Source organism: Gasterosteus aculeatus, chromosome 13 (genome assembly GCF_964276395.1).
Source record: "Gasterosteus aculeatus chromosome 13, fGasAcu3.hap1.1, whole genome shotgun sequence".
Classification (NCBI taxonomy): Eukaryota; Metazoa; Chordata; class Actinopteri; order Perciformes; family Gasterosteidae; genus Gasterosteus; species Gasterosteus aculeatus.
The window spans coordinates 16,557,584-16,585,464 of NC_135701.1; the positions used below are offsets into that span (position 1 = coordinate 16,557,584).

The window sequence follows — 27,881 nt, forward strand, 5'->3', positions numbered from 1 at the left end:
TCTGTTAATCTCCCGTTCCAAAAAAAAGTACAGTACCCGTATGTGGAATGTTTTAAAATAATTTATTAGGAATTTTAAAAAGTTTTTTTTCAAAAGAATAAACATGACAGGAAAAAGAAAATCAGAAAATGTTACAGTGTTGACAAGATTGTTATTTTTCAGTGAAAACGGCATCAAAGTATGACCTTTGTAGGCCACAGCAGTGTGAGCAAGTATCAAAATGTAAAACCTGGTACTTTGTAGATGAAGGGTGCTTTGTTCTTAAGCTAACATTCAAAATAAAACACATTTATCGTGATCGGCCAGTGCAACGTCCGAGTAGCTCTGAACATACTTGTTTTGGTCTAAAAATAGCTGTCACATTGCTACAGTCTGTGACCTCCAGTGGATATGCAGTGATGGATTGGGGGCTGCAGTGGGGTCGACAGTTAAACAAACATTTACAAGACCCCCCCTCCTCTTCCTTGTTAGAAAAGCCACCTTTCTAAAAGGTTCAACAATCCTCACTTTGACACAGATGTTAATGTAATAATAAAAAAGTCAGATTAAAATTTCACATTTGAAACTGAGGTTCCCCCCCCCCCCAAAAAAAGAAAACCGCACATCGCACATTGGAAACACATGAAACGCTCACGCAAACATCAACGCAACCTGCAGAGCATGTCGGTCACAACAGTGATGACTGTGCACAACAGCTCCAGCACGCGACGTCTTCATTTTCCTTCACAATCAATCAACGCGTATTGAAAATCACAGTTAAAACAGCAATATGACTAAGTAAGAAAACGGCATGATTTTTTTTTTTTACTCACACCCATGTATCCCCAAAAGTAAAGTGTTCTTCCAAACTCGGCCTCCCTCCCCCCCGCGACTCAAGGTGTTTCAATTCTGAGGCAGTTTTGAAATACAGTGAAATAATCCAATGAGATTCTGTATAAAATGCCTGAGGAGGAATACAGTAGGCGGCTGGTCTGATATTCACTGACAAACGTACTGATATGTTGTTAACATCCTCTCTGTGAAAGCATGATGCCTAACAATCAAGCTCTCCAACACATTACAGTTGGTGAGAGAAGCATCTTATTTGCCTCCGACCTCCTACACACAAGCATCAGCTGCTGCCCCCCCCCCCCCTCCTCCTCCCAAGAAACCAGTCATATTTACAATATTTTACAAAATTGTACAGCTCATTGGGGCCTATTACGTAAATGTGACTAATGACCTTTGTCGTTTGAGCATTATTAGTGTAAGATTTTTTTGTTAAAAACCTACAAGACATACACTTTGTGACACATTTCAAGAAAGAGTATTAATCACAAATGATTTGTTAAAATTCAGTATGAACTAGTGACAAATATATAGTTTTTCAGTACAAATTACAGCCTGTGACCTGGCTCCCCCTGGAGATTTTTTTCCATCAGGTTCAAAGGTCAAATAAACCAATAAAACACAATCAAAACAGATAAAGAAACAATGCAGCATCACAAAAGAAAACAGCATGGTGAAACATAACAACAGAGAAAAAGAAAAAACACCAAAATACAGCATCTTATGTGTTGCGATTACATGTAGTCATAAACCTTTTTGCTCATTTTGTGAACTTTCTCTTCTTTTTTTTTCCAGGAGGGGGAGTTAAGTGAGGCGTCAGTAGGGTGGGTCGGGTTCAGACTGACACCAAGGAGGAGGGGTGAAAGTTCATCTGCCCTGGCCAGAGAGGTGGACTGGACAGAGACAGGCCAGATGAGCTCCAGATCAGCTTCAACTCCTTCCAGCTCTCAGTCTACACCGAAAAGACACCGAAAAAACACCCAGGTTACTCACACGCGAGTCCCTGCGAAACAGTCTTATACGTTAGGTGCAACAAGATGAAGACTTACAGTCTCAGTGATACCCGTTGGTGAAGGCCGTGGCGATCAGGGGGCCCTGTGGGAGCAAGCATACAAGTTTTGAGTCCACTAATTGTTTCATTGTATTTACTTCTTTCAGGATGTAGATGCAAATGAGGTGAAAAGTGAGCCGTTGCAGTGTTTTGTTAGAAAGAACAACTGCACACATCCTGAGACGGGATGGTCCAAAACTCTCAGAACAAGTCCCACTAAACTAAAATGGCCAAGATATCACTAAATTGTTCTTTGGTGAAAAACGTATTGCTAAAGAGGAGCAGAGTGGGGATTTGAAACAGATATTCCAAATAAATAATGGAGTTCATTTACAGCATAGTGCATTCAACAGCGGTATCAATGTCAGCCACTTCACAAGGGTAACCAAGTTATTTGCCTTCTTGGAGAGGCTTGGATGAAAATCCAGAATGTTCATCTTTGGATAGAGCCAAGAGAGCCGGTCGTCTTTGTGCTAAGCTAAGCTAACCCGATGCTGGATGCTGATTTACATGTATGGACAGGCGTAAGCGTGGCACAAGTCTTCTCATCTAACACTCAGCATGAAAGCGTGTATTTTCCCAAATATATTGAAAGTAATTCCAGTATAATATTAGAGGGGAAGCAGTGACAAGGTGACATGATGTACCAGATAAACAAAGCCTTTTTTAATTCTCTATCCTTGTTCCCTTTAATTTAACACATTTGCATACATACACACCTGTAATTCATACTGTGCAACAGTTACAGCACGAGGACAGAAACCAGTCCAACGCAGAACTAAATATCGCTGAAATAACAAAGTAAGGGACGGATTCTTACCCCCAAACTGTGGCTGAATCCGGTGCTTGGGGAGGGGCTTGCAGCACTGAGGTAACTGCTGACAGCTGACTCCTGGCTGGCTGTCCCATAAATGTCGGCCATCGGCCCCGGGCTGCTTGTGCCTAAAAATCCACCTGAACGGGACTGGTTGGAGCCTAGAAGCAAAAAAAAAAAAAAAAGACAATTATCAGATTTTCTATTCATGCGAAAGATCCTATTGAGCCCACCCTTTCTAAAATATTTTCATGATTTTTTCTTTTGCAGCAATATTTTTTGTAAGCGCTAACTGACTTGGTTATTAAAACAGTTTCAGATTTTGAGTTCTGTCACATTTGTACATATTGAGAAGCTGGTGGCTTCAGAAGAACGGTATGGCCTTTTCAATGTTCATACCTCTCACTACTGCTGCCGCTGCCGCTGCCGCTGCCATTGGTCCGTATGCTGTCAGAGGAATGGCTACGCAGGCGAGAGAAGCAAAGATCTATGTTCAATGTTTTGGAGCGCAAACACAAAGAAATGAACCAATAACACTTTAAAGTCTCTCGCCGCTGACCCCAGGAACTTTCTAAACATTTCAACGAAGCCTTCCGAATACACGAACATAGAAGTAAAAACAATCCATGACAGTTGATTGCTGATGATACAGCAAAACACAGACAGAGGGGCTGATCAGGTCACCGCACAGAGCGTTTAAATTCAGATAGAGGCCGAGGACGACTGATGAACACAAACATGCAAACCAAAGATAGTCGCAGACTGAGCACATGCTGCTTGTAAGGTCCAGAGGAGCGACTGACTGACCTGTGAGCTCAGGGGGGTGGGGTGAAGTCAGAAGGGGAGTCCTCTCTAAGTGGAACTCTAGAACAAGAAACATCAGAGAGCAATTGAGACACACACCAACATCGCCACCACCAGCAAGGACAACACACACACACACAGGCAGGGAGACCCCTCCCAGGTGACCGCAGAAGGTACGAGGAGCACACATTGTAGCACACGAGGTTCGAGTAACGCAAAGAGGAGTTAAAGGTTGGAGGGATGATTTCAATGTAGTTGTGTTCAAATCAGTAGCAAGAATCAATATGCAAAACACTTTAGATTAGCTTCATTCTACCATACGAACTAACACTCAATTCCACTCCCTGATATTTACAAGCAGCCATTTAGACTCACAGTGTTGTATGTTTGTATTCAAGACAGTGTGTTTACTGTCTGGTCAACAACACATGATACTGGTTAAAGTAAATTTATCAGTTCAGAGGAGTATTTAGACCAAATCTATCCTGACAATTATGGATTTCTGTGACATTTTGCGACAACATCTCTCTGGATAAACGACTGCATGGATCCTCTGGTGCCATCATCAGGCCATCATTATAATACGCTGGTTCATGAAGCTGCCACCAGCGTAAGCTGTACTTTGTTTTAACTGCTGATTAGCAAATGTTAGCATGCTGAGATGCAAAATTACAATGGTGAATGTAACTATTACATACTATATGACAGCATGTTAGCATTGTCACTGTTAGCCTTGGGCTACAGCCTCACCAAGCTGCTGGCATGGTTGTAGACTCCTTTTAAATGTGCATCGGCCGTACTGACAACACACCTTGTATCTTTCATCATAATTTCTTCAAACAGAATCTTTTAAGATTATTTAACCACAATAAACACAACTTTTCTTCTAAATGTAGTGATGTGTGTATATGCTACAAGGGACACTAGAAGCATTCTAGTGTTTGTCCTTTCGTTGTATGACAGGTGCAGTTATAACCATGAAAACCTGAACACTTGCACCTGCCGGCTTAATACCAACGACGTATGGCCGCGTGTCGATTTTCCCGGACAGACTGATCAGTAATCAGTAAGAGAAGTGTGCTGTGATTACCGGGGAACTGGTAGGTGTATCCAGGAGTGATGCCAGCATAGCTGCGGCTGGTGTAGGTAGCTGTCTGGAAGCCTGGATAACCTGTAGGAACAAAATCCCTGTTAACATCTGGATCCCTGCAAACACAAGGGCGCATGCACGCAATGTATAACAGGTGTGTGGATGTGCTGCTCCCTCACAGTAAGACACGGTACAGACGGTGACATTCAGGTGGGTGATATTCCACACCTGTGGTCTGGATTTATTCTCAAAGAAAAGACTGGGCAGTGCACACTGCAAAGATTTGTCTTTGTACTAAAGAAAGTGACACTTGGATAAAACAGCCTCACCCCAAGATACCACCACTAATTGAATATTAAAACATATATTGTGTACATGTGGAAGTATATCCATTAATCTGCACCGTCTAATCAAAGCCCAGAGATGCCGGAGAGAAAAGAGCTGTTCTCAGACTGAACAGCAGATGGCAGCGTTGATAAGCTCAGCTTCTGACCCACAAACAGGATCTGACCAGTGTTAAGATCGGTAAATGGGTTGTCACCACTGTAGAGGATAAAGTTCAAGTCAACAAGGAGATCAGAATCATTAAAGGGCCATTCAACTATTTTTACCCCTGAGATTCGGTTTACCCGTCATGAGCAGCACTAGTCCGCTTAGGGTAGAAAAACAGTTCGCGCCGCACTTTTAAAGGCCGAGGTCTCAGCAACCAAGGCTGCGTGGTGGGGCGTCGCGACCAGTTTAGTGGTCAGCTTTCTCCCCATAAGATGCCATGCTGCATGCAGGGTGCGGCCTTAGTGCAAGAATACTTGTTGTCATGTTCATGGGTGCTGACAGATCCTTCCTGTCCTGATCAATAGTGCCTTACCTAGCATACCAATGCCCAGCATGAAGGCATCCATTCCATAGGGCATCACACGAGAGCGCCCCCTGGCTGAGCCCGTGGGGGACATCACCTCTTTGGGCTGAGCCTTCTTGCACTCCACCTGTTTCCATACAAAACACGTATGATTACTTTCTAGTTTCCACAAGGGTCTACGAGAGCCTACCACAGACGGACCTGCTCACCATTTTGTTATTGATCTCGTGGAAGTGGATTTCGCAGACTTTTTCCACCACATCCTCGTTCTCAAACGTCACAAAGCCGAACCCTGGGGAGGACAAGGCAGGTTCATGAGTAAGAACATTTCGCACAGCATGGGGAAGATAGACAGTAGGCTTTTCTGTGCAGCAGCACAGCTAATAGCCTCCAGTAATCAGTGCTGTAATAGCCGCTTAACACATTTGCCCCCCTTCCCCCGTTTCAACGCTGCTATTCTGCACTCATCCTTTCTTCCCCCCTCCTTCCTGGCCAGAAGGCCCGGGCAAAGCCGGTAGGCTGTCATAATCGATCAGTCCCTTGGTGGGGAGGAGGTGCTTAAGGAGGCTTTATCCTGATCCAGATTAACGGACTGGCTAATTAGACTAGCCCTGTTCGCCTCCTCCAGCTCAGCCCACAGGAAGGAGGCCTGCGGGGGGCGGAGGGTGATCAATAGATACCCTGGAAGGACTGGAGGAAGAGTAGTAAACCAACGAAGACGCGGGCGGATGTAGGGATTGAACGGACACGGGGACGGGTCAGTCTGCCTCACCTCTGTGTCTGTTGGTGGTCTTGTCGAACATGAGCATGGCATCGTCGACCTGGGAGGAAGACAAACAACAAAGTTTTTTTGGCGGCGCTCTCTCTCTTGCCACGAGGCATATTGCCTGACCTCAGCCCTTCTCAAGTTCTGCAGAGAGGCTCAGCAACAGATGGACAGAAAGGAGGGGGAAGGAGGGAGGGAAGGAGGGAGGGCGGGAGGGAGGGAGAGGACTGGAGACGAGCGGCAGGTTACAGAGGGCAGGCAATGGGGCGACGGCAGGGAAATATGAAGAAATACTGTAAAACTAGCCCAGCGGCTGTATATGACTGAGATGCATAATGGGTGGCATGAAAAGTTGAAAGTATTCGCCGCTAAACTGCCCCAGTCCCCGTCCCTTTCACAGAGAGCGCATAATCTCCCCTCCAAAGTTTGGCATTCCCATGGCAACTGTACAATAAGTCCATATGAAAGAGCTCGAGCCAACATCAATAATGCTTTATGAATAGTGGGAGAGTGCCAGTGAGACAGAGTGGGCCGCAAAGAGAGAAACCCTAAAAAAAAACATGGAGCCAGTCGTTAGCAGAAAGGTGAATCCTGTGGGCAGGTGGAGACTCGATGAGTGGGGAGAGCTGATAGCGAGAGGAATAGCGACAGGTGGAGATATGGTGAAAGAGAGCACAGAGAGTCCTGTAAGAGAGGGAAAGAAGAAAAAAAAAGATTGGGTCAAAGTGGAAAGGGAGGAGAAAGAAGAGACAAAAGGAGAGGGAGAACAAAGAGGCCTGGAGGCTTTGTTTGTTGGCACAGTCAGCTATAATTCCTCCTCCTCTTCTCCCTTTGACCTCTCCCTCCGGACTGGCCTCCCTTTATAGAGCAAAGACACAGGTGTCTATTCTACACACACACTATCGGGAATGAGTTTCTAAGTTTCCTTCCTTATGTAAAAAGCTGACATCTTTATACCGTCTGCACACGTAGGTGCAAATTAACATTTGGTAAACGAATCTGGGCTCTCAGTCTATAATAAGTTCACTGGATACAGGCCATTGAATAATTTGTCAGTCACAGGGTCACACAGCCCGCCGTGAGTGTGAGTGTGTGTGTGTGTGTGTGTGTGTGTGTGTGTGTGTGTGTGAGGACCCCTTAGGGCAGTTGGCCTACAGAAAGGTCAAAGGTGACTGAGGAGTGTCAGTGTGAAAGGGGACCTGTTACCCTGATGCCTCCCGAGTCACTGCTTCCTCCCAGACTGGCATTCGCTCAACGTCCTGCAACCCGCTCAAGCAATCTGTCCCCGCATGAACCCTCGTTTTTTTTGCGATTCAGCTAATACTTTTATCCAAAAGCGCCACTAGAAACTCCTCAGATTGACACATTTATAAACAATCAATTGATCAGAGAGCGATAGTGAAGAAGTCAAACACAAGGGGACCTAGACAATCCCAACAAGAACACCCGATGGCTCGGCAAGATGCAATCGAAACACTTCCACCACTCAGTTAACGACACACCATTGCTTGATATTTTAAACACTGTGCATTTGAATGGCGTACGGCCGGACAATATTCCCTCTTGTCCTTTTTTCTTCCCTCCTCTCATCTTCCCTGTTATCCCCGGCCCATCCCTCTCCGCGATCCTTTGTCCTCGCCAGGACGGGACACAAAAGGTCCAGTGAGGCAGTCTAATCAGGAACTTCCATGGATGGCTGGAGCCTACATTTCACCATCCATCCCCTCGATATCTCTCTCGGCAAAAATTCATCTAGATGTTATGATTGAGGAGGGAGCGCGGGGAAACTCGAGGCCAAACCTTCGGCACTGAAAATAAAGTGCCACACGGTCGGAAACGTAGTGGCTAAAACCGAGTCTTCACGCGTTTGACTTTACAAAGTGTTCGCGGTGCAGATTGCTGATAAAGTTCATATGATTTTTTTTTTTTGTTTCATCTGATTTTTTTTTTACCAAAGTTCACATGGAACACTGATTATTGACGCTCGGTTTCCCATTAGAATTCCCTTTAAGGAGTGCAGGACGGTCCAGAAACTTCCAGTATGCAGATAACTTCTGGGCAAACTAACAAAATATTTGTCTAGCTTTGTACGGAGGCATAATGGCCCCCGTAACCCCCCCCCCCAAAACCCCATCTTTGCCCCAGTTCTCTCTCTCCGCGGAGCTCTCTCAATCAGGCCCTCCCTCTTGTCGGTGCCTTTGTCAGCCCATCATCTATTCTCTGCCTCATTTCTGTCCTCACAATATCCAAGAACTTCAGACAAAACTTCAGAAAGAAGTACTAAAAAACAAATGCATTAATGAAGGACGGTTTTTCAACAAGAGGCAACTTAAATTTATTGGTCCTAAACTTTTGAGTTGACCCCCGCCCAACTCACGCACACTCATGCTAACACCCCCAAACACCACCTCGTCCCTCCTCCATCAGAACAAAACCCCCTTACCCACAGAATTACTTGGGGACAATGGGCGAGCCGGGTCACCACGGTAACGGGCCAGGAGGGGGTTGTGGGTAGGAGCAGCTGTTACATCAGATTAATTCAGATTCTGATAATCCTTCCTCCTTCTTCACCATCGCCACACACTCACCACAAAACTTTTCTCCCCCGTTCCTCCCCCTTCCTCCTCTACGCTCCCTCGTCAAGTCCCTCTAACTTTGCCTGCTGCCCCTGGAGCCTCCCGGCCTCGTTATTTTCCCCTTTCTACCGTCCACAAGCGTTTTCTCTCCCTCTTTCTCGCCCTCCTCCTCCTTGCTTAGTAACCCCTTCACGTCAAGGCGGCCGCTCGACACAAAGTGAAGTTTTTCTCAGAGAATTTGTGGTGAATCAGACTCGGCTGAGCTGGCTGAGCTGGCTGAGTTGTACTGCGTGTTCCTCTACTGTTGATTAGTTTCTGCACAAATACAATTCTGATCAACAGTGAAGATGTTCTGTCAAAACGCTTTCACCACAGACATCGACATCCCGAAAAACTTTAAACGTTAAAATATCTCTCACCTTCCCAAACTGGTCAAAGTACTGTTTCACGTCCTCGATGGTGGTGTTCACTGACAGGCCTCCCACGAAGATCTTCTTGGTCCGAGTCACCAACTGTAAGAGGAAGAAAGGCAAAGATGAACGCGTTTCTTTCGTCTTTACTGTCTGTTATAGTCTTGTTCTTTTTTGATTATATGTTATATCTAATACCATATTTAAAACTTTACTTTTTGTCACCGCTACAAGTATAAGTCAATGTGCTTTAATACAAAATACTAAAAATAGATAAATTAATTGTATATTTATCGTCAAATGAATATTACGCAGCAACACACAAGTGATATTTTTTTCCTGTAACTGCAATTGTTACCGCATTACAAATAAATTATGTTATCCTCACCACTGCTCCCAATATGTAAATAAAATAATCATTATACTCTTCATTAAAAGCTCCGGTAGACGATAAACAGCAGAAAACTTCACTGTCTTTAGGTGTAACTTAAACCTGCTAAAGGACAGTACAAACATAAGGCATATTGACACAATTTCCTTTACAGGTAATGCAATACACTGTTTGACCAACTAAATGAAAAGTGTTTTTACAACCTGGTGACAATTCAATCATCTGTGTAGTGCACTACAAACAACGCAATCTAAGGAGGCTTGACAATTATTATAAACCTTTCTCTAACCAACCGTATTCATGTTTAATAAAGCACACACATTCATGATGCTATTCTATTACATGATTTAGCTTTGTTAATAAGGTTTGTAGGGGTCATTACTAAACCCCGTGCTCCTCTTAACACTTCCACTCCAGGCCGAAAAAGAATGGAAAACTCTTGTATATCTGTTTCTTGCATGATGTTTGCTGCTTTAAAGTACACAAAATCTTTAAATAAAAAAAATACTGATTCCTGTGGTGGGTGACAAGCAAATCCTGGGTTTTTACACTTTAATTATTTTTCGATGTTGTGCATTACTTTCTCTTGCTTTCATAGGGCGGAAATTTTCTTAAAATTTAGTGAGGAATCAGAAAAAAAGAAGCAGGTCGTATATTCAATTTACACACATTAACAGAGGACGTCGCCCGACATCCATTCAAATTTGTTAACACAAAATCCAGTGTAATGAAATCTTTGGTCAGTGAGCACACAACAGACAAGAGCCACTTTTTTACAGCATCTAACTATTAGAAATTTGAAATAGAAATACATATATTTAGCAAGTTTTTTCTTCACTTAACTTTTTTCATTTTCATTGTGCATTGCATCGCTACATCCATGAAAAGTACATGCAGCAATATCAGGGATTTGTGCTGTGATTTGTTCCCTTTGTGAATAGTACAACACGACATGTAGTACCGACATGGATAAAATCTAATATTAACATTTATTTGCCCAAATACTACAATCTTGCAACTATGGGTTGGAGGTGGACTGTCGGTGCTTTTACAAAATATCTACATCTATCTAAAATCTTTGATAGATAATCATCAGTAATAGGCAAAAAATAAAACAGCAACTTAGACAGTCAGGTGATTTCAGCAAATACTTGGATGTACTGCAATGCAGCTTTCAAAACCAAGAATGGACAATACTTATTCCGATCATGAATATGTAAGACGATCCCCAGCCTAATTCCCTAAAATCAATATTACAACGATAAATTGCCCAGCCTTACAGTAGCTACACACGCACTACCAGTATTCCTTCATTCGTTTAGCCTCAGAAGGTATCTTCTCTATTTCTCACCGTGCTGTTGTTCATTAAATAGACAAACTGCCGAAAGATGTGGACACGGCGTCCTCGTTTAGGTGGGTTTAACAACAATCGGTGTCGGTAAAGTTGTCAACTTTTCAGTCAACATGCGATCACAGCGACGTCCGGGCTGCTCAGATTACGAGGCGTTCGCGACGCTGGGAGACGCACACCCGCTGGCTGCAAACAATGCGCGTGAGAGCAACGGGCGAGAGAGGCGCTTTGACTCACTTTGGGCTGAGCTCTGCGAGGGAACGCCACCTTGGGATCGATCTGCGGCAGAGAGAAGAGAAAAAAAGAGAGGACAGCTTAGTGTTGTGTCATTGATGCAGATACGGCAAGCTGTCACCTTCCTCTGGTGTCACCTTGACATCATAGCGTCGTCTTTCAGGGTGCAATGCATTCATGTCATTATTCCACCTGTTAATCACCGACGCTTAAATCGAAGCAATGATGTTAAAGACACCTGTCTTTATAAGGATCATCACTCTCAGGCCTCACCGTGCTGGAACACAGAAAGACGCCATTTATAACTGCGAAGGAAAACCTGGATGAAGGTGACGTGGAATGAACAGGTCCTGGTGTACTTTGACGTATCAGTAGATGACAAATAAAGGCGAATAAAGCCAAGATCCCAGATGGGATTTGAATTGTTTCCACTGAGGAGTTGGTTCAGAGAAACTACATGAAATAAAATCAGCTCTCCTCTGGTGCTATTTAGTGGCACATGGTTTTGCTTTTTTTTACCCATGTTGAGAGATGGACATTACTAATTATATATTTAAAACATTGCCTCTCTTTCCAGATCAAATGCTGCGGGTTACAATGAAAACCAGAACTGCCTTGGGAATCGTTCTTGAACAATTGGACCTGTGACTGCTATTTCAAACATTTTATCACGTTCAGTGTCGGATGTGTGCAACGTGAACGTGCACTTGATTGTAAATGTGTGTGTGTGTGTGTGTGTGTGTGTGTGTGCAGCTGAGCTCGGGTGGAATGCCCGGGAATGTCCTGTGAACTCCTGCCTCTCTCGTCACTACCATGTGACATGTGATCTCCTGGAATCTCACACGGGCACCGCAATCACAAACACGCCTCACCTCGGCGAGGAGAGCCTGAGAGGGAGGACAAAGCGTGTCCGAGAGGCGCCGAATGGACCGAGGAGGGAGAGAGGAGGACGCGGACAGAGGAAAGGGAGCTGTCACTCAAACCGCACTGACGGCAAGATCCACCCAATTCTGTTTTTCATTGTTTTGGCCTCCTTTGGCTTTGGACGGAAGTGATGACAACCACAGGGACCATTCATCCTCCTGCACGTTCCGACCGTCCTCTGCCCTGAAGCTCCTAACGTTACGCTCAGGAAGAAGCGCCGGCTGGCCCTTTTTTTTGGTCTCATCTCTACGCTACAACTACAAACACAAACAATAGAAGTATGCACACAATGCGATCGAGCCCACTAAATTTGGGAGAGAACCACACCGTGCCGTGAGGATGCAATCATAGACAGGCTGTACAATTGGAATTTTGAGACCTCTATATTAGTCTAATAGAGGTAGAGAACAACTAGACTACTAGTCCACACTGTACTGCTGATGCGCTAATAGATGGTGAGACAGTACAGAGCTAAGATTAGTCCGTAACCACGAGAGGGTAGAGTTCAACTACAGTAGAGAGCTAGAGCCTTTATGGTAAACAACATGCGTTTACCAGAGTCGGGGTGACGGTGTTGTTTCTACTTGAATAAGAGTTTGACATCACCGTGTGTTTGTTTTGTTGGTCCTTTTCTCTTTTGTTCTAGAGAGCAGAGTGAGAAGACTATAGGCTAATACTGGAGGATCAGATGCAGAGTCTACGGTTTAGTTTCTATGGTGGCTAGACTACTCTGATAGTCACCTCCGGTCACCAACCCTCCTGATGTCCAACACTCCTGTGCACATTCAAAAACAAACAGACACACACACACAAACAAACAAAATCAAAGAAATGGCAGCACACAGCACATCCGTGGGGAGGGAAGAGTGGACATTAAAACACAAAGTGGCCGAAATCGTTTTTTGGTTTTGTGGAGGTAAAAAAAAAAGTTGATCATCGCAAAGTCAAGAGATAAAATCAATAAAATCTCCCTTTTGCTAAAAAAAACCCTGTGTTTTGGTGATTGGCACTTTGGAAGGATGTTTGAGCTATGCTGTTCAGTTTAACTCTGTAAGACAATTTGATGGAGGACGTCTTTTTGTACTTACCAAAAATCGGACATTAAGACGTTAACATACAAGCACGATTTGTGACATCCAATGAACATTATAAAATGTATATTAAATCAACACCCATTTGGGATGTTTTCTCATTCAAACTGGCTTCAGATTCTGACTACGTCCTAGTCAATTGTGGGTGTGTGTGTGTGTGTGCGCGCTTCTACATCGACGTAGCAGTAGAACACGGATAAAGGAGAATAGATTTAAGATCAAGAAAGAGATTTAAACTGTTTTTCACAGAAATAACATCTTAAAAATCCCCTTTCCCCTACTTGTATTTAGTTGCAGATGGTTATGCTTATAATTACCCAGTTTAAGAGATTACCGATTACAAATTATTATTCCAAAACCTGAAACACGCCTACAGGGGGGATTTCATTTTAAAAAGAAACACATTGTTCTACAGAGAGATGTGAAGACTTCAGAAGCGTTGTTGATGAAGATGCACATAATGAACCTCTCCACACTCTACACGCAACGAGGTAACAGGGATGAAGCCGAATGTAATTCCAGGAGAGGTTTACGAAATCAGGGCAATCCCCTTTGACCAGCTACATCCCGGCCGTGCAACAGTTAGCCGAGCGCGCCGCCCGTCACAGCCTGAGCTGCAACGTGCCGATTGGGCACAATCAAGATCTCTGAGGAACAACTCAAGCTTGTTGACGCCAATCCTATTAGCCAGGAGAGCCATACTAATCACAGATGGGGTCATCCTGCCCCCGCCCCCCCTCTACTTTACACTCAGGTCTGCATGGAAATGGTTAACGGGCGCCACACATATGCCTGATGCAGCTTCAGCAAAGAGCTCAGTGACTTTGTTGTGAACTTCTCCGCGGTGCGACTGCAGTTCAATGGAAACTTTGTCCCACGCGGAGGTGCAGTTTGCATCGGCCGTCGATAACTTTGCAGACAGCAGGGAGCATCCAGGGGGGGAAACTAACCGAGCAGCAGCTAACATTAATCACAGTAAAAAAAAAAAAAACTGCCTTCCTGAACTGGTCAAAACACAATCGTCCTTCAACACAATAAGTAGCAATAAATTCCCTGTATTTGCTCTTCAGACTCTGGGCTGCGCAAAGCTCTGTTAATTCCAGTGCCGGAGCGGTTCACTCGGTCACAGCATGGCACATTCTTTCTGTTGCCACTGGAGAACTTTTTCTCTTCCCTCTCTAACAGGATAACCTGTTAGCATGAGAGAGAGAGAGGTAGGGGGGGGGGGGGGGGGGAGCAGTCTAAAAAGGCCTACTCTACTCACCATCCAACCCCTGTTGGCTGATCACTGAGCCCTCTCCACGCCAGACACACACATTCTCTGAGGCGGCCTCGGCCCCCACCCAACGCCACCGACACACCCAACTGGCAGCCACAAGGGGCCCTGCCACGGCCCACAGGCCACGCAGTCAACACATGCAGGAGTTCAGAGGGGAATTTCACGTTAAAAGAAGGGTGTCATCATCTCAAAAAAAAAGAATAAACTCAATAAGTTGCTTTTGAGGATGAAGCCTCAGTTTCATGACCTCGACTGGCTGTGACTGTTTATGCCGGCTTGATTTCTAGTATCCAAGAAATGATTGTAAATGATGTGCATTGTTATCTTCCTTTTTCTTTTCTTCTGTGACAGAACCATTCTTCAACTGTGTGTGTGTGTGTGTGTGTGGAGGGGGTTTGGGGAGGGGGGGGGGGGGATCACCATGGCAACAAACCCCATGGCGAGTTAGTGGCGTCCAACCATGATGCCGCTACTTGTCATAGCTGTTGTGTCTGCAAGTCACACTATAGCAGTAGGGCACTGGGGGAAACCCCAAAATATACTAAATAAAAACGCAGTTAGACCACATCGAAGAGATTCAAACCTTCTTAATTTGGGATTCATCATGAGGAACGTTTATAATTTCCTTGTAACTTTCTACAGCAAATCTTTTTCTTCCCCTCTTCTTGTCACATTCCTTTCTTCAGCACCTCCACTTATTCTCTAAGGATTTGAGAAGGTGCATCGCTCACAGCACAAAAGGGGTAAGAAGAAACAGCCTCCCCTAATTTCAATACAGTGACTAACCGGCAGCCATCCCCACTCCCACAGAGGAGAGAGGCGGGGGCAGTGGTCCCTATGGCGACCAACGGGCCACATTGTTCCCAGACCGACCCACATTCATTACTGACAAAAAGACACACACACACACACAGCAACACAAGCAATTAATGCATTTTAAGTTACAATTCATCATCGCTGTATTGGCCGTTTTATTTCTTCAGAGATCAACAGGACGTTTTGAGGAGCTTGTTTTCCTGCTTTTACACGCCGATGGTTTCACGTTGCTTTTGCTGATTCCATTGAAAAACTTTTTTTTAATGGGGGTCAATTCTTCCCCTTGGGAACGAAAAAAAAGCTGAAGGAAAGTTTTTGGTTCACTCTTCCTAGAGACCAAATTAAAAAAAGAAAATGGGTAACCCTGTATGGGTCCCCTTGTTTCTATGGAGATTGACACTTGATGACATTTTCTTGCCTGTTTGGCTGAAATGTGAAGACACACACACACACACACATTCTCCCATGTGTCTCTCCACTGTCGACTACTGACTCAATCACGTTAAGAGCTCACATCGGCGTTTTGGCAGCGGACACAGACTTGGTTCGAGGAAAGACATTGGCATCGGGGAACCTTAGCGAAAATATAAAAAAATGCGGCATTCATACACCTCTCTCGCGGATTATAAGAAAATCCGCTAATCAAACACTGAGCAAAGGGATTAGTCGGTGGGAGGAGGTAAATACAGAGAACTCACTGTTTTGGAGTCCAACTCGTGCCTGGTTTGGGCCAAAACTTTATCCACGCCGGCCTGATCAACAAAGGTGACGAATCCAAACCCTCTGCAGACATCAGGGAGGGGGAGGGGGTATTAATGACACGGAAACTGATGGCGACACGTAATGATAGGTTATGAGCAGAGGGAAATCACAGAGCTCAGATAAACTTTCAGCTGCGGCGCAGAAGCCGACCTCACGGTTCCCTCACCTCGAGCGCTTAGTAACCGGATCTCGCATCACCATACACTCTTTCACCTCGCCGTACTTGCAGAAGTACTCCTTCAAACCCTCTGGGAAAAAAACAAACGAGGTGGAGGGGAGAGACGTTATTGAATGAATCAAGAAAATGACAACTTTTCTAATAATCAAAATTACAAGGGCTTGGACTCTGCTGAGATTTGCATCAGAAAAGTGCATACTTCATACGATTAAATGATTAAATCAAACATTGCAACAAGCGATGACCTGTAATCGGGACTTCACTAAAGTGAACAATAATTCCAACAAAAATGTTCATCCTATTACTAACTGAATAAGCTAAATTCCCCCTTTTTAATGAGCTTTTAAGAATCACTCTTTCAGAGCTACCATAGAATGAAAGAGAGCATTCATTCTGGAGCAGGATTCATACTCAAAAGTAAAAAAAATAAACAAATCCAATATAGGCATGCAAGAATAGAAGAAATACACCTTTCAAAATAAGTTTCCATCAGTTCCATCTGATTCATGCCGGGAGTGTTAAGAACAGACAGTGTCGTTTTATTTAAGAATAAGTAGTGAAAACCGTTTTACCTTGTGTTGTTTGCCAGCTGAGACCCCCTATGAACATTTTACTGTGGACAAAAAGAGAAAAACATTTTTTGCGTATTCATGAATTGAGGATTCAGGTTAGTTCATCTGTATAAATGAAACTGTAAACTGCATTTTGTAAAGTGTAATCCTGCAGGTGCAGACATCCCTTCGGAGTTGATCTGAGGGGAAGCTGCTCTGTGTGTGGAGGTGTGCGAGCCCTGACCGGACCCGGACTCCCCTCCTCTGCAGAATGACCCCTCCGTTTCCCGAGCAGATGTCGCTCCCCAGACTTTCTTTTTAAAGTTAGTTCTTTCCTTACCAGGGGTCGTGGGGGGAGTCCGTGGTGGACAGGCTGGTCTGGCTGCCTTCCGTCTCCATTGCGGGTGCTCGCTGCGCGTCGGGGAGTGAGAGCTGCGTGTGTCCGAGCCGAGCCGTGCGGGAGAACAGATTGAGTGAGAGGAGCGGGGCGGGTTTGGCCCGGGGTGACAGAGGAGGGGAACGGGCCAGATGCTGGGACAGACTCCTCCTCCTCCTCCTCTTCCTCTTCCTCCTCCTCCACCCCCACCTCCTCCTCCTCCTACTCCAGTCGGTCAATCCCGATGCTGAGTCGCTTTTTCGCTCATCCCACCACCGGGGGACGCGGCCCGGGTTTCAAGGCATCGCCTGCCAGCCACGCTGCTTCCGCTGAACCCTCCACAATAAAGAAATGTCACGTTTTTAGAGGGAAGGGATGTTTCGGGGTTTCACAATCGGGGATTTGAGGTAGGCAGGGATACTTATATTTACAAAAAAATGCATAGATGTTCTTCGGCTCAATTTATTGAAGCAAAAGTATTTTTAATTGAAGGTCAGAATGTTAACACATTTCTTGCACACCAGCTACACAATGTACAAAATAGATCAGGTAATAATAAATAATAGTACAAAAATATAAACCTTTCTTATGAAGGAAACATGTTTAAACTTCCTTTCACAATATGGCAGATTTTGATTAACTTTGCAATTTCCATCCTAGGAAGGATGAAGTGTAAACGAGTAACAATCAGTTACAAGAAATAATCTGCATTTGACAAACTGTCTGGAGACGCTCTTAAAAAAGAAGGATGACAACAAAAGGCGTGAAAAAACATATTACTTGTTACAGCAAAAAAACAGTGCATGCGACTTGTAATGATATTCTCAGGGAAGTAATGGCAGCAAATGGTAAAGGCTGTCAATTCAATTCAAGTGTATCACAGACACTACACACATAACACGAAATGCTGTAAACTGCTCGAAAAATGTTTGGTCCTTACAGTGTTCATAAAAAGTTAGTCCGGCCAAAAAGTGAATAATAACAGTTAGTTAAGAAATTAATAATCATTCCTTGATATCAGTAACAAGCTTTAATTAAATCAACATCAGGCATACTTGCCCTTTAATATACCTACATGCTCTTGTATGTGTCTGAGGGGCTTGAACAACAACTTATGGTTTGTTACGCATTGTTGAATTTTGAACGACTGATCTATAACTTCACTAACATACCTGGGTTTATGTGTCATTTTAAGTGAATGTATATGCAGTGTTGATTCACTGTTCTGGTTTCATCATCACCACCAACACTGTGTCTGTTTGTCTTAATACACCTTCCATATAGCAAACAGGCTTATGCTATGTGGTGTACAACAGGAGGTTTGTGTGCTCATTCATATCCGGGGTTTAAGTATCTAATTAGTATCAAAGCCAGCACCAGCTAATCTTCTCAACACTGACTCAACATGTGACCTGCTAACCAACGTTAAGGCCAATCGGTAGCCTGAGCAACACAAAGACGACAACTGCTTTGGTTTACGGTGGCTGTAAAATGGCTGCTCTCTTGTCGGGATTGGTGCAAAGTTTGGAAAGTCTGCATACTTTTCAGCATACTGATGAGTCCAATACACTTGGCGCTGGTTATGTCTCCGAATTACACATATACCTGTAACAATAACTTCTTCAGAGAGACACCACAAGTTTGGGGTGTGTAACCCAGGATGTTTGGGCACAGATTTAGATTCACGATTGTCCTTATTAACACAGTCAATCCACACTGTGCAGGCCAGTGTCCTGCATGCACATTTCTATCCTCCACAGATGAGAAGACAATGTTCTGAAGGTTGGACAGGGGCTATTTGGACAGGAATTAAGGGGTGTGTTAAATTTCTGCATGCATGATCAATGGGGTTGCATGGGGATGGGGTTGCATGGTGGGGATGGGGTTTGGGGTGGAAGGGAGGGCTTTAGGCTCAGGCAGAGGACGACAGAGAGCTAGTATCGAGAAAACAGGGAGAGACAGCCAGCAATAGCTCACTAATGAGAGATGGACAGTGTGGATTGTAGCTCATTATCAATCAACGTAGCTTTGAGTTCTCCGGAGAGGGAAAATGCGAGCCTTGCTGTGTGCTGCGTGTGGTCCATTTCGATAAACCCAGCTTGTGTGGAGGGGCATTAGTCACAGCCGTATCTTAGCTGTTGGAAATACACACACATCGCCCTCTGTCCGTTTTGGTGAGGAGTTTTCTCTGAATAGTACAATGGGACTTAATTACAGGTCAGTGGCATGTCTCAGGGAGATAGAGGGAGCTCTGTTACCCTTTCCAAATACAGTATAATGCCATCTTCCCAAGGGTGGGGTGGGGTAACAAGAGCTCTACACAAAAAGGTGCTGATAGGCTGAACCTGAGAATGGTCTAAGGTAACCAGGCAGAGAAAGTGAGCGTTTTACACTGAAAGAGAGAGAAAAGATAAAGGACTACATTAACTCTCAAAGGTGTGCTCCCTTTCAGTTTGCCCTCTTTCCTTTCCAGTCCACTTCCAACTTATCATTCCTGCCAAACAAGAAGGGGGGGATCAAAGACAAAGGGATCATCAATTGGGAAATCAAGAAGTGTGATTGATAGAAGTCTGTGTGAACAGTTACGGAGGAATTTCTGAGTTTAGGGAGAAGTTAAAAGAAATGGCAATAAACATGTTTGCAGTCTTTTAAAGGACAGTCAGGTGGTCTTTAAAAACAATAAACAACCTAAACTGCACTTGACATTTAGACTGGTCCTTCAAACCAGGGAAGGAAACGAAAATATGTCCTCATTGAGAGCAACGGTAGAACACAAGGCAGTGATATAAACATAAACATGGTTATAATATCAACAGGTGAGCAAATGGGGCTCAAAATAATAACATAGTAGTAATAACAGTATTTTATTCCCCCCTTAAGCTTGTGACCCCTTATAATAAGCTGTTAGTTGTATACATTTCAAGTGTTATACAATTGTTGTCAGTTCCACCGAAGAGGGATTTTATCTGTAAACTTCTCACACTCAACTTAGATGCTCAAAACGTTTCGGTACAGATTTATGTCGCAGCGCTGTTTTTTATTCCTCCTTCCTATCACACTAATCAAACAACCCCCCATTTTTGTCAATTGGAGACGGCCTGACCTTTAGGTTGGAAACAACCGGCCTTAACTACCCGACTGCATATAAAGTAGTTAATAGAGACTTCATCCGTGGACAAGAACAACGTTCTATTCACAATCATTTATACATAGAATATACAATAAAAAATATGATACTATGTCAGTCCAGGGCTAGTTTTCTGTGGAACGAGTACTTTTACTCGTTCTATTTACTACTAATTTATGTTTTTACTTAAGATTATACACATTTCCCTGTGATATTGGTTATTTTACTGAAGCAAAGGATCTGTGAACTTCCTCCACAACAGCATGTAACATTATGCATTGCACACACATGCCAACCTGCACACACAAATAAATGATGTGATGCAGATTTGAACCAGCTTGTGAATGCTGTTCTCTTGGTGATAGGTGATACTGTGTGCATATAACAGCCTCTAGCTTTGGTAACTCTGGTGTCGTTCACGTCCTGAGACCGGCGTGGCGCGGCAGCGCTCTCTAGTGGCGCGTGGGACGGATCAAGACGTGTTTCAACTCAGCAAATGTAATGTTGTTCTGGGACCTTATTGTGACATTTATAAATACATGCTTCCACATTCAAGTTTGGAACCCCGTAACTTAAATAAAATGGTCAGAGGAGCTTATCTAAATGTGTCCTAAAAGTCAGTTGGACTGTAACATTAAAAGAAGTAGTGTAAGTTTAGTGTATAAATACGTTGTCTCTACTTGTCGTCTTTGTCTGTTACAACCTGTTGCAGCGCTGCATGCAACTGTAACATGGCCTCATGTTAATTTATTGTTTATAAATTGCACTTTGGTCACTGTTGGGGACTGAGGGAGTGGGGACAAAGTTCACAGGATGCATGTAAGGAGGAGGGGGTGAAGAGGAAGGTTAAAAAAAAAAGAAAATTAACCTCTGATAGCAAAACAGCAGGTGGAGAGCTGAAACCAGGCAGCTCAGGACGCATTCGGAGGAAATTCAACCCAGGAAAAATGAAATTATCTGTTCTTTTAAGCTAAAGAGAGACTGCAAATACAATGAGGCCCAACGCTGCCTGTCTGGCTTGAATGAGCCGGTGCACATTAGAGCCGTGTTTGTTTGCAAAGCGGAGGCGAGGTAAGGCATCAGAGCAATGGAAGAGAGGTTAGAGGAAAGGGCCGCAGCGGCCACGGCGAATCCCGGCCGCTTGACCGCACTTCAGGAGCAGCTGATCTGGGCCCTGCTGGGATCTGGACTGTCCCGGGACATCCTGGTTCAAGCCATAGGAGAGCTGGAGCGAGACAGGGCGAGTGCTGGCGCCGAGAGAGGAGAGAGGGGGGATGGAGAGAGCTCCGAGGAAGGAGAAATGGATTTCCCGCCGCCAATATTCCGAGAGTTGGAAAAGCTTCTCCCAGAGGAGGCGGCCAAACTGAGGGCTGAAGTGGACCGGCTATTGCAGTAAGTAGATCCCGGCGCTGTTCTGGAAGCACCTTGGCAACATCAAGATCAGCCTAATTCTCAATAACTGCCAAATCCATCACAGCCATTGGGTTGTGCCTGTGTTAGACCTGATCGGGTAAACTTCCAAAATACATGGACCACCTCATCAATACTGTATTTCGTTTACCCCCTCTTCTCTTTCGCCCTCTCTATACTAAAACTAAGGAGCAGTTTACCTGATAACATGCCCTTCTTTGTCTGTTTTCTTCTGAAGTTCCCCTCTCTCCACCAAATCTTCCCTCCTTCTCCTGCTTCTCTGTCTGTCTCTCTCGCTGCAATCTGGCCTCTAACGGGGAATTTAAAAAGGGTTCCTCCTTGCTAGTTACTAATTACCCACCACCATCATTATTCTCTGGCCATTTCTTGATAAATACGCTCCATGCATGGGTGAAGATTAATGGAGTGGGGTTGGTCTTGTCTATGTGTACATAAGGCAAGAGCAGTATTTATACATCTTTGTACACCCTACTTTTCTGTTATTTGAAATACATTGCTATCATGTACTGAGATCTGTCTCTTTAAAAAGGATTAAAAACTGCAAAAAAGTGCCAGTTTAAATATATATATATATACTTAGCATTACTGTCTCTGAAATCAAATCTGGTAAGGTCAGAGTTTCAAAAATGTGTGTGTATTAAATGTTCCTGACCTGACAGTTAGAAAGTGTTAAACAAGGCTTCATAAACCTTTCAGTTTTTCCCTGCATGGAACACACAGAGCTGGACTTTGCCCTTTTGTGCTTTCCCTTATCTCTCTCTGTCAATAAGCCTCTATCTACTTCCCCCTCAGCGGCCATCTTTGATGTCTAATGTTGTGGCAAACTGTTAAGCACTTTTTTTAGAAACCATTTAAATATTCATATTTTATATAATATAATAATATTGTGTTTATTTGTATTATTGTCCAATTTTATACACCATCTGCCATAGCGAGTTCCTTTGTATGTCCAACATACATACTTTGTTAATAAATGCTTATTGTGTGGATTCTGATACAAACAAAAAGCGAAAAGCACACACATACTAGAGACTTTGAGGTGGGCGGTTGATGAAAATAATGATGTCGTTGTCTGATAGGGAGGACCCGTGGCACGTTGCTAAAATTGTGAAAAGCTACATGCAGCAGCACAACCTCCCTCAGAGAGAGGTGGTGGAGTCCACAGGACTCAACCAGTCCCATCTCTCCCAGCACCTCAACAAAGGCACGCCCATGAAGAACCAGAAGAGAGCCTCTCTGTACACCTGGTACGTCAAGAAGCAATGCGAGATCAGCCAGCGTGAGTACACAAGCAGCGGCGGAGCTGCTTTCAAACATACATCAAATATCAAATCTCTAAATCGCTGTGAAAAATGTTGTAAAAAAGCTATAAATAAAAGAAGCTTTTCCTTTTCAGAATTTACCAACGCAAAACATGGCCTTGGATCTGCAGAGGAGCAAGGAGAAGACACCAGGAAGGGACGGAGGAACCGCTTCAAATGGGGTCCGGCATCCCTGCAGATCCTCTTCCACGCCTACGATCGGCAGAAGAACCCCAGCAAAGAGGAGAGAGAAGGTTTAGTTGAGGATTGTAACAGGTGAGGCACAGTGACGCTACAAGGATGAAACAGGATGGATTGTTCATCCATCTTACTTTTCTGTCACCTTCGCACCACAGTACACAAATAACGGGGCACTTTAGTGAGGTTGACCTTTTATGCTTCATGGTTAAAAAAAATGTTGGCCTCACTCTCACCATTAAAATGTAAAGTATCAGAGTGCTCTTTGTCCCTCAGGGCGGAGTGTCATCAGAGGGGGGTGTCTCCGTCTCAGCTTGCCGGCCTCGGCTCCAACCTGGTTACCGAGGTCCGGGTGTACAACTGGTTCGCCAACCGCCGGAAAGAGGAGGCGTTCCGTCACAAACTGGCTCTCGACACGCCTTTTACCAGCCAGTCCACCTCCTCTTCTCACCACAACCTCCCCCCGAGTCCGGAGCAAGGTAATACCCGTACGGTGTTCAGGCAGGCTTGTGGACTCATGAGTTGAAACCCGAGAGTGAAATGAAAACCTGCCTCGAAAAGAAAGAAAGCCAGGGAGACAAAGTTAAACTTGCCTACTCCGGATCTCAAGGTGTTCTTGAGATGCGGCACTAACCTGCGCACTCTTGCAGACCTGACTCTTCTGGTTCAGAAAGTGCTTCTGTCTCCCTGTTGCTCTCGTGCTGCACCTTGGAGCCGTCAACCGATGCATCTGTCTGACGCATTTGTAAAGTATGAACCCGGTCAGTGTTGCGAGGCCTGACTTCTTTTTTTCCAGGTGTCAAATACAGCCAGCAGATCCTGTGTGACACCTTGAGCTCAGCGAGAGGAAGCTTGGGGGACAGAGTCGGTCATCTGATGGTCAGCCCGATCCAGCTGGAGCCCAGCCACACACTCCTCGAGACGCACAACCCCAAGCTGGTGAGAGCATGTGTGTCATGGTCCTGGTTTGTATTGTAGGCTACCTGTGTGCGCTGCTGTCCTCGTGACCGTCCTCTGTTCTCAGGTGTCCAGCGGTGGCCCACTGCCCCCGGTAAGCACTCTGACCTCGCTGCACAGCCTGTCGGCCTCCCCTGCCTCCTCGCAGGGCCTCATCATGGCCTCGCTGCCCAGCGTCATGAGCATCGGGGAGTCGTCACTTCTCATTGGTAACATCGCCCTCGCTAGTTCACCCTCTCATCTCTGTCAAGAAATAAACCTGAAAAGAACAAATGTGGCCTTTGACAGGTTTAGCCTCCACGCAGCCTCAGGCCGTGCCTGTTATCAACAACGTCGGGGGAAGTTTCACCACTCTCCAGCCAATCTCTTTCCAGCAGCAGCTTCACGGCTCTCCCCAGCAGCCGCTGTCACACCACCTGCAGAGCCACATGGGGGCCAGTCCCTTTATGGCGACCATGGCGCAGCTGCCGTGTCACAGTAAGACCACAGCGACAAACCGGCGTGAGCTCAACGTGTTCTGTCCGAGGGAGGACTCGCTCACCTGTTTTCTTCGTTACAGTGTACAACAAGTCGGATTCGCCTCAGTACCACACGTCCAGTCTGCTGTCTCAGGCCATGGTCATCACGGACAGCAGCAGCCTGGGGACGCTTACCAGCCTCACTGCCGTAAGACAGGTAGCAGACTCATGACGGACAGGTTGGTCTGTTGGAAAAAGGAAACATCCCGTAAAAACGGCCATTTTTTTCCCCCCTTGCGGTAGATTCTCACAGCAGATCCCGAGGAACAGAGGGGATCACCTTTAGAAGAAGACTCCCTCCACCTGCAGCCGCACACACCTGTGCCAGGTACACAGCTGTATATATGGGTCTACTCCTAAACATCTACAACCTTTTATAAAATCCTTGGTATGACATCATGTCTAGTTGAGCTCATTTCAAAAGGGACCTCCTATCCACAATTGATTTTTGACCTTCCAGCTTGACACAAATCAAACTGGACTCATTAAATTGCATCACGGAACGCCACAAAGTGTTCATGGAAATTTCAAAATAAGTTGTTCGTTTTGGGGAAATAGGCTTCCTTTTTAATAGTCAGACAGGAAGATTTATACCACTCTCATTCAATCTGAAGCTGGAATCAGCAGCCGGTCCAGTTCAGCTGGTTGCCTAGCAACGCCATGGTGACTACATGACTCCAGAAAGTCACTGCTCTCCGCCAAGAAAAAGTGTGGCACATAACAGCCTGGTGAACCACTTTTAATCCACACTTCTTCCGCAGACAAAAAGATTGTCAAATGTAGCCATTGTTTGTTCTTCCATCAGCAGTAATGGAAGTTGTCTCGTACCTCATCATATCTAAATATAACCACCTGTGGTCTCTGTGATGGAAGAAAGGAAGGGGAGTTTCTTTCTGACAACAACTTATTTTAAATGATTTTGTGTCAACAGCTTCCTCCGACAGGCTGGAGCTGTATCCTGCCTCTCAGTCGACGGAGAGTCATCAGTCTCACCTGCTGTCACCTTCACCAGCAGACATCAGCGCCTACATCCCCACACAAATGGTCTCTACTGCTCAGTAGAAGTGCTCTGGCAACTGAGCGTCTCCTCCCGGTCAGTCGGGTGGACATTGTGTTTTGGATGCACAGCTACCTGTGGTGTAAATGACCAGAAGAGCCTGGACTCAGGGCCCCGGGGTCGTGTTTCAAAGGCTCTCTGAAACTCCAATGTAATACGAACAAGAAATGGCATTAGAGAAGATTCACTTTTGATACAACAATAAACTGAAAAATAAACACTAAAATGTATTTTTATTAAAATGTTTGGTAACATTAAGAAACTGTGCATTAAATTGAAACTTTAAATTGCATGTTACCTGCATTGATTTTATCACAGCCCTAAAGTGCCTTTTTCCCCTTGATGAATCATAAAATATTTCATGACAAAAGATTATTTCAAGAATAACGATCAGCGATGGAAACACAAGGGTTTTTTTTTGAAGACACACAATTGCCGTGTACATACAGATTAATAAAGACATGAATCATTTTGTGGGGGGAAAATATACCTTCAAGCTTGACGGACTGGGTTACAAACACATTAGTTCAGTTCTTCTGTGTGTAATTCTCTTTGTTTCTTTTTCTTTTTCCGTTTGACTTTGACCTGTGTGTCCTCCTGCTCACCAGTCCTTTGAGCACAAGGAGAACTTGCTACGTCCACCTGCTCACTCCCTTCTTGATTCTGCTTCTTCTTTTTCTTCCTCTTCTTCTTCTTCTTCTTCGCTACACAAACATGACTCTCCTCTCCCTCTGCCACTTTCCTCTTTTTCTCATTGTTCTGCGATGCGGAGGGAGCGACGGGCGTAGAGAGCTGTGACGATTGGGATAGGATGTCTTTGACGGACACCGCTGCCTCCATCAGCCTCGTTTCCATCTCGCTGTCGCTATCACTGTGAACAAAAGACGAAGATTGTTAAAAACTATACAAAAAACTAATGAGGTTCTTTGAAAACTAAATAATGAAAAACCTTGAGCTGGGAACGGGCCGACGCCTCACAGGGGCTGGAGGATCATTGGCTGCCTGTCCCGGTACGGACGTAGAAAACAGACGAAATCCTAAAAAAACCATGAAAAAAATAGTTAGATGTACGGACAAGATAATGCAATTCCAATAAAAGCAGCAGGTACCAAAATAGGGAAAGAGAAACTTCACCTTCTTCTTCATCATCATCATCATCGTTATCACATCGTTTTGGTTCCACACAGGATACATTTTCAGTATACGTTTCTGCAATGGAACTGACAGACACAGTGTTAAAACATGTGCATCTTTTGCTCACAGTATCAGGAGATCATTGCGTTAAGAACGTCCCTCCGCAGTCCAGCTGCACGTACCCTTCAAGAAGACGCCCCAGCTTGGCCGCGACGTGGGTTCGAAACCCCGGGGTGACCTGGAGCTCGTTGCAGTCGTGTTCGTGGTCAGCGACAACAAAACTGGTGCACAGATATTCAAATATTTGTATGCAAGTCCGATATTGCCAATGATATAAAGTTAATCTAGACATGCAACAGCTGGAAGACTTTTACTACAGTTTGCTAAATGAAGGAAGATTTGTTTTGTAGGCTACTTCTACAGACACTGGACAGCTAAACTTGTCTTCCTTCCTAATAATCATGTATGGATAAACGATATGTTGACAAATAGGCTTACCGCTTTGAATGTTGCACCTTAATCTCCCCATCTGAAACGAACACACATTTACCAAATGATTGAAAGGGATTAGCGAGCTCAGTTATTGGTGGCGATGGTTAAAACAAGACTACCGGCTGCGAGATTAAAGCAAGCTGACGAGCCCTGAAGTCCCATAAAAAAATGGAATATTTTTGACAGCTATGTAACTTTAACCAATGTTTAATCGCAACCAGCACGTTTCCATCTGAAGGACTTCTCACTAGGCTCTGGGCACTTCCACTTCATCCGCACCGATACATTCGCCTCGTGTCTTACTACTGAAACTACGTTCACCTTTCTTTGAGTCACTTCGTGTCTCCCAGACCGCCTCTTTACATCGTTTCATCACTTCATCATCACTGCTGCTGCTGGAATCGTCGGAACCACCAGCCATGTTTTTAGCTGTGGCCGCCATGATAACGCACGTGCTGCCGGGGTCGTCTGTTTTGAGCTGGGGATTCTGGGTAATGGAGTCTGTTCGACGAGGGGAA

At 44.8% G+C, this 27,881-nt stretch overlaps 3 protein-coding genes across 9 annotated transcripts; 1 reads left to right on the forward strand and 2 right to left on the reverse strand.

The window, feature by feature from the left end:
* Positions 1 to 43: 43 nt before the first annotated feature.
* Positions 44 to 21,969, reverse strand: msi1b (musashi RNA binding protein 1b). The gene is made up of 16 exons (XM_040195776.2): positions 21,886 to 21,969; positions 17,113 to 17,477; positions 16,794 to 16,834; positions 16,210 to 16,291; positions 15,980 to 16,064; positions 11,175 to 11,216; positions 9,205 to 9,297; positions 6,216 to 6,264; positions 5,653 to 5,735; positions 5,453 to 5,570; positions 4,588 to 4,668; positions 3,501 to 3,557; positions 3,093 to 3,155; positions 2,700 to 2,854; positions 1,878 to 1,923; positions 44 to 1,780 (listed from the first exon to the last, which is right to left on the reverse strand). Exons 2-15 carry the CDS (start codon positions 17,169 to 17,171, stop codon positions 1,882 to 1,884), a joined length of 1,050 nt encoding a protein of 349 aa, XP_040051710.1. The 5' UTR covers positions 17,172 to 17,477; positions 21,886 to 21,969; the 3' UTR covers positions 44 to 1,780; positions 1,878 to 1,881.
* On the forward strand, positions 21,051 to 25,963 carry hnf1a (HNF1 homeobox a). Of its 6 annotated transcripts, XM_040195775.2 has the most exons (10): positions 21,051 to 21,667; positions 22,786 to 22,985; positions 23,103 to 23,283; positions 23,482 to 23,684; positions 24,002 to 24,144; positions 24,230 to 24,371; positions 24,451 to 24,639; positions 24,722 to 24,837; positions 24,924 to 25,008; positions 25,612 to 25,963. In XM_040195775.2, the coding sequence occupies exons 1-10, from the start codon at positions 21,363 to 21,365 to the stop codon at positions 25,740 to 25,742; spliced, it is 1,695 nt and encodes a 564-aa protein (XP_040051709.1). In that variant the 5' UTR covers positions 21,051 to 21,362; the 3' UTR covers positions 25,743 to 25,963. The 6 variants fall into 6 exon arrangements, with proteins under 6 accessions (XP_040051709.1, XP_040051707.2, XP_077943117.1 ...); XM_040195773.2 differs by having other exon boundaries at positions 24,230 to 24,639; XM_078086991.1 differs by having other exon boundaries at positions 24,230 to 24,639; positions 24,722 to 24,828.
* c13h12orf43 (chromosome 13 C12orf43 homolog) lies at positions 25,954 to 27,879 on the reverse strand. Of its 2 annotated transcripts, none has more exons than XM_040195783.2 (6): positions 27,685 to 27,879; positions 27,370 to 27,400; positions 27,054 to 27,152; positions 26,872 to 26,946; positions 26,687 to 26,774; positions 25,954 to 26,608 (listed from the first exon to the last, which is right to left on the reverse strand). In XM_040195783.2, the coding sequence occupies exons 2-6, from the start codon at positions 27,398 to 27,400 to the stop codon at positions 26,260 to 26,262; spliced, it is 642 nt and encodes a 213-aa protein (XP_040051717.2). In that variant the 5' UTR covers positions 27,685 to 27,879; the 3' UTR covers positions 25,954 to 26,259. The 2 variants fall into 2 exon arrangements, with proteins under 2 accessions (XP_040051717.2, XP_040051716.2); XM_040195782.2 differs by having other exon boundaries at positions 26,872 to 26,957; positions 27,685 to 27,830.
* Between the last annotated feature and the right edge of the window lie 2 nt (positions 27,880 to 27,881).